The 6,317-nt window shown below is 34.2% G+C and overlaps 1 protein-coding gene across 1 annotated transcript; it reads right to left on the bottom strand.

The window, feature by feature from the left end:
* Positions 1–781: 781 nt before the first annotated feature.
* LOC100544429 (nucleoporin Nup37) lies at positions 782–5,000 on the bottom strand (the record flags this gene model as incomplete). The annotated part of the gene is made up of 5 exons (XM_010713141.2): positions 782–1,401; positions 2,249–2,342; positions 2,685–2,735; positions 3,229–3,410; positions 4,872–5,000. Coding segments are annotated over 5 exons (570 nt in total), but the record flags the coding sequence as incomplete, so codon positions are not given.
* Between the last annotated feature and the right edge of the window lie 1,317 nt (positions 5,001–6,317).

Here is a 6,317-nt window from a genome sequence, read left to right as displayed (position 1 = left end):
GAACACCAAAATGTTTAAATCTGTCGGATACTCTCACACCAATTCTATCAGCCCTTTGTTTGTGGCATCCAAATGTTGGATTTTAAAAATTTTCTTGCTTTCTGTTTAAGGATCATAAATACTGTTTTAATTACCACCTCCTTCCGAGAAAGCCTACAAAAGCGAACAGTCTTTCAGATTTCACTATTTTGGATTCCTCTATCCTTCTATCTACAGAAGCTACTTAAATTTGAGATCTGGAATAAAGTTCCAACAAAATCAGCAGAAGTTAAGTATGTTAGAATTGCAGGTTTTGTTTTGTTCTAAGGATTAAAAAAAAAATAAAATTAAAAAGAGGTTTTCCAGATCATTTGGAATTGTCCAATTCTATAACAGTGTGTGGAGACAGAGGTATTACCAACTACACAAATGAAGTTCTTGATGTATGTTAATCATTGGTTTTTGCTTGTTTTGTAGCACACAGAAGAAGATGGCGGTAACACATCTACCTTGTTTAGAAGATGGCAAACAAATTCAATTTAGAGTACATATGAAAACCCTAAAATGTTAAGGAGACCTTACAAATTATAACAGTATCAATTTAGTTACTGAACATTTTTTCTAAAAAACATTTTATACTGCTTAATAAAAATCAATAATTAGAGTATCTTGGAATAGATAGTAAATGGCTCTTAGTTTGCTGGCAAACCAAATAAATCAACAAACACACACATTTTTTGTAGAGTTCAATTTGATTTTTTATCTATAGGTATTAAAATTATTGTGATTACACCATCAGCTTCTTCAGTGTGGTAACTTTTTAATCAGCAAACACATTCACAGACAATATTTTATGACAGTATGTTACTGTATTTCTTTCTTAAAAGATAGCAGTGAATCAGGAAAGTTAAGACAAAAACAGGTGTTTATGCTGTAGACACTCTGAGAATTTCAAAGTATCTGTGCTGTGTTAACTGAGAGACAACTGAGATTGATAGATACACAATCTCTTCAAATAAACAAATCAAAGTTACCATTAAAAAAAATGAACGCCACACCGAACCACGTTTTCAACCTTGTTGAAAAATGTGTATATTTTAAGGGAATTTACACAGGGTCAGATTTATGGTATCTGATTTTATCATAGTTATTGCATTTGCAAGCTGAAAATGAAACAAAAGGTTTCTTATTTTGTTTTTTCTTATGTCCTGCAAATGAATAAACACCAATCCAAAGAGTAAATTCGTTGCTTTACTATGAAAAAGATGTCATACTGTGAAGTTGAACACTGAAAGCATATGGCAATTTTTACATTTCTGTTACCCAAAAGAAAATTTTATGGTCTCCTCCAACTGCACATAATGGAAGGGTTCTGTGCCATGTCAATCCAGATCCTACAGCTGCAGTACCAGTAAGAATGGGCTTAAAGAGAGAGAGAAAAAAAAAGAGAAATATCAGTACAGCTTACCACGTACACTACATATACCAAGTTGCATGAACAAATTCTCACTTATGTAATACTCTTTAAAAGAAAAAAGAACAAAAAACAATTAAAATACATCAGAAATGGAACTGAAAAAACTGATCATCTTTTTATGTGTTCCTTACTGTATTTAAGTAAGATGCAGCAACATCTTTCATGTTAAATGAAATTACTTCCTGCTATTTAAGCATAATCACAACTAACTGGTATGTTTTGAGATATCTTTTACTGTAAGCTCTGCAAATGTATACTAACTTGACTATACTTACTAAACAAAAATACTCCTTGTACTTGACATGCACTGTTAATAATTCTTGTTAATTCTTGTTAATAATATAGTTAATTCAAAGCTGAAAAATACACAAAGATCTGATTTTTGTATCTTTAGAAATAAAAATACTGAAAAATTTATTAAGTAACAGGCTAAACGTGGCTTTTTTTTTCATAGAATCATAGAATTGCAAGGTTGGAAAGGACCTACAAGATCTTCTATTCCAACCGTCCTCCATTACCCTTGTTACCATAAGCCACTAAACCATAGCTTTTTTCCTCCTTTTTGCATAAATGAGACATAGCAAATGGGTAGATCAAGCAGCCGTTTAAGTAACATGGTGTATGGTGTGTGATTTTTCTACAGCATAGATGAAATAATAAATAAAACAAATAGGCCAAGCAGCATTTCTGGATGGCTTTGGCTATTTTTCAGTTCTAGCTTTCAGCTAGTTATGAGTTTGAATCGAAAGGCATAGATGCAATCCTATGCAAAAGCTGAATTCAAAAGTTTACCTGGGGATGTCCTAAGTGATGAACAAGCAGTTGAGTAGTCGCCTTTCCTGGATATCCAATGGTTGCAAACAGATTTTCATTCACTCGGGACCACCTATGAATAAAATGTGCCTTTCAAATATCCCTATCAGATTATCAGAAGCATACACAAACTGGAGATTTTTCACTTGCGATTAATTGTGTGAAGCCATCAGATATTCCACTGACACCAAAGAAATTCAGAGAAATGGCTTGTAAATTATTTACTATCAAAACCCCTGTGCGCATGTTATTGTGTAACAGAGAAAAAATCATGGTCGTTCACAAATTTCACAAAGCTTATAGACCAGGTCCCACTAAAAAATGATTTAGGAGACAACTGTTCCCTAACTCACAACTATTGATATAGTAGATTTATATTAGAAAGAAAACCACACAATAGAGACAACACTTATACCTGAATAATCTGGCTCGATCAACGTGGACGGGTCTCTTATCCTGTGGATAACTAAAACAGATATTCCATGTAAAAAACCTTTCTGCAAACAACTACAGATCATACTGTAAGTATCAAAACAATTATTTTAAACACCAAATGGGAAACATTGTCTACTCTTTCTGAAGCAGCTGACAGAAAACATGAGCTTCCTGCAGCCTCTATCTCAATTTGGAGTAGGAAAAATGAAGTAATTAGTAACTTTATCATGTTTCAACAGTTACATATTTATGACTTAGAATGACATGATAATAAACAAGCTTCACAAACAGGAGAGATGCTCTCTCTCAAATGGACAAAAAGAAACATCATGTTATTTTAACAGATAGAAGTAGGCATACGTTGGGAAATGACCTGTACTTCTTTTATAATCTCTGATGAATACTTACTATTAACTGAATAGGTGATGCAATACATACTGCAACTAAATGCTATATTAGCAAAGTGGCCACATGACTTCATGTGCTCTTTAAGGAGCAAATACTCTCCTACACATAAAACATACCTGGAACGAGTGATATCCCAGATTAGCCAATCACTTCCAGCAACTGCTCCAATTCTGAGAGTATTCTTTAAACACCAGTCTGCTGACATCAGCGGTCTTTGTTCACACTCCAGGGAGAGAATGGCTTGGTGTGTAATTAGATCATAGAATCGTATTGTTCCATTTTTCTCTGCTACCATCAGCTGGAAGAGGAAGTAATAAAACCTTATAAACTTAACATGTAGAGAATCTTTTAAAGCTTTTCTACTCTAAAGCAAACCTAGATTCCTTTCAAGGATACACTAATGTCTGGACTTAGGCACTTTTAATTATACTCCAATCACACTGTACATAGTGATTACATGATTTCATCTATATATACATATACATACATACATATATGTACGTATGTTTTGGTGCTTAGCAGCACAAGTTCTCAACAACTTACTGTTTTGAATACAAGGAACTGACTAACAGAGCTATTCAGGAAACAACGATATCAATATATGTAACTGTAATATCTGCATTCACACTTACTGATTTTGTATACCAACACTGGCTAGTAGCAAACAACAGCAGACATTCAATTTTGATGCCACCTGAATCAACAGTTCTCCTGGTTTTCTTATTAAGGACCATATATTGGTAAGAAGCATAAGGAGAATTCAGATCATAGAATCATAGAATGATAGAATTGCTCAGGTTGGAAAAGATCTTGAAGATCATTGAGTCCAACCACAGCCTAACCATACTACCCTAACTCTAACAACCCTCCGCTAAATCATGTCCCTGAGCACCACATCCAAATGGTTTTTAAAGACATCCAGGAATGGTGACTCAACGACCTCCCTGGGGAGCCTATCCCAGCACTTAACAACCCTTTCTATAAAGTGTTTCCTGATATCCAACCTAAACTTACCCTGGCACAACTTAAGGCCATTTCCCCTCATCCTGTCACCAGTGAGAAGAGACCAACCTTGTTCCCTGCTGCTATTTAACTATTTTGATACCTGATTTGACTGCTTTTTTTGTTCAAAGTGTGCAATTTTGTGGTAATCTGAAAAACCGTGTGTAGCTACTTAAGGCAGTTATTAACGCAAAAGAAATAATAAATCTTAAATTGCAAGGACTGGGGCATTAATCAAGCTGAATAATTTGGTATATATCAATAGACTAATCCTTATCTGGTACAATAAATGGATAAGTACAAAATCATCATTTTTTATTTGATTTTTCAGCATGTTTCATATATTCTAAGCAAGAAAAGCAAAACCAAAATCTCTTGGTAATTTCAAGCAGATATTTGGCTTGCCTTATACGAGTCTGTTATTGGTGAGTTTTGTTACCATGATTAATGGAAACTTTCCTCTGATAACTGTATGTTAACATGTAAACAGCAGAATAGTAATCAACAATAACTGATGTATGTAATCAAGAAAGAGCATTTCTGATGGGAGAAATGAGGGACTCAGAGTAAAAAGAGAAGAATAAGCATGAAGTTATTTACAGTGACTTCATCTTTGCGGATTCTACCAATACCCAATTATAGTGTGCACAGTCTCCCCAAACTTAAGCCTTAGTATAGCATCAAAATTCATAGTTTAGAGGAGTACATCCTCCTGCTGTTTTAAAGGTGGCAGTGATGAAGAGCTGCAAAGCACAACCTTAAAAGCCTCTTCAGGATGCCAGCAAACACTCATTCCAGGAGAACGTAAAACAAAACGGGCCTTCTCATTTCCTTCTAAATCCCAGACCCTAAAGAAAAAAAAGAAAAAAAAGAATTGAACTATGTATTAGACTGCTAATACATTAAAATTTGTGCTTCAAAACATTCAACAAAAGAAGAGACCCAAAAGAAAAACAGTTTGTGCTTAATCACTTCAAGAAGAAAAGAAAAGATAGAAATGTAGAATGAAATGTGCAGATGCTTAATACTTGTGCATAAGAGTCAGTAAAAGCTGCCAGTGTTGAAGATAATGTATTCTGAAAATGATGAACAGGACACACACACTCTATATGAAAAGACAACATTCAAATAATTTGACAAGCTTAGTTGTCTAGGCATGACATCTAGATGCACTTTCTCTCTTTATTCATAATTCAATATTGCAGCCTTTGTACTATGGCACAATTAACAGACAGCACCACAAAGTGGAAAGATCACTGTTGGTCTAGCTGATACAAGCAATCTAGAATTAAGTACCAAGTACTTAAATCATCCACATTATCATGAAAAAGTTAAGACGATGCACTGAAGTATTTTGCTTATATAGTACATGCATTTTCATTTCTTTCCTGGTAAGTAAGACTGAATAATGGAAATACAAGAAACTAAAAATGAAGCAGACATACAGTAGCTTACCAAGGATCTTGGCAAGCTTTCAACAAATAAATCATGCAAGTCAGTTTAATCTTTTTCTTCAGAAGTACCTACAGTATGTATCAGGCAGAAATATATAATATTAAGAAAAATTAAAACAGACAGCAGTAATATGGATTGACAGGGAAGTGTATATTGAAACACCAAAGCTAGGTTAGATGATGATTGGATTTTCTTTGGATGCATTCCATATGAGCGTCACTGAGCCATGAAGCTACTGGGTTTATAAAATGTAACAAAATCAAAACAGAGACTCGCAGCTACTGCTCAACTGCCTCTTTTCCTATTAAATCAGAATAAAGTAGTCTAAATCAATTTCAAGCATAGGGCTGTACACTATTAAATGCATTTTCACACGCAAATACATATATCTGTCCTTCCTCACTAACACACAGACCATAGAAACCATCTAATTTTTATGCACAGTGTCCTGCTCAGTCTTCACTGTAAGATGAGTGGCTGTGTACTATGACTGTTGATTCTAGAGGATTTTTGCTGACTTCCTCCAGACTTTTTCAGTTTATATCTCACCAGGGTGCTCAGAGAACTACATTTTAGAGATTACAAAGAAGCTTACATAATACACCGTAAGTCTAGACAAAATATATGGGAACAAAGTAAGTATGTTTAATGAATGATGTTATTTTCTTATGCCAAACCACAACAGATCAAATATTTGTTTTCTCTGTAGAAAATACAGTCTCTAATCTTGAAGGATAAGTGTCCTTAT

The sequence above is a fragment of the Meleagris gallopavo genome, chromosome 1 (assembly GCF_000146605.3).
Source record: "Meleagris gallopavo isolate NT-WF06-2002-E0010 breed Aviagen turkey brand Nicholas breeding stock chromosome 1, Turkey_5.1, whole genome shotgun sequence".
NCBI lineage: Eukaryota > Metazoa > Chordata > Aves > Galliformes > Phasianidae > Meleagris > Meleagris gallopavo.
The sequence above is the reverse complement of the archived record's forward strand: the minus strand, read 5'-3'. Positions and strand labels throughout refer to the sequence as shown.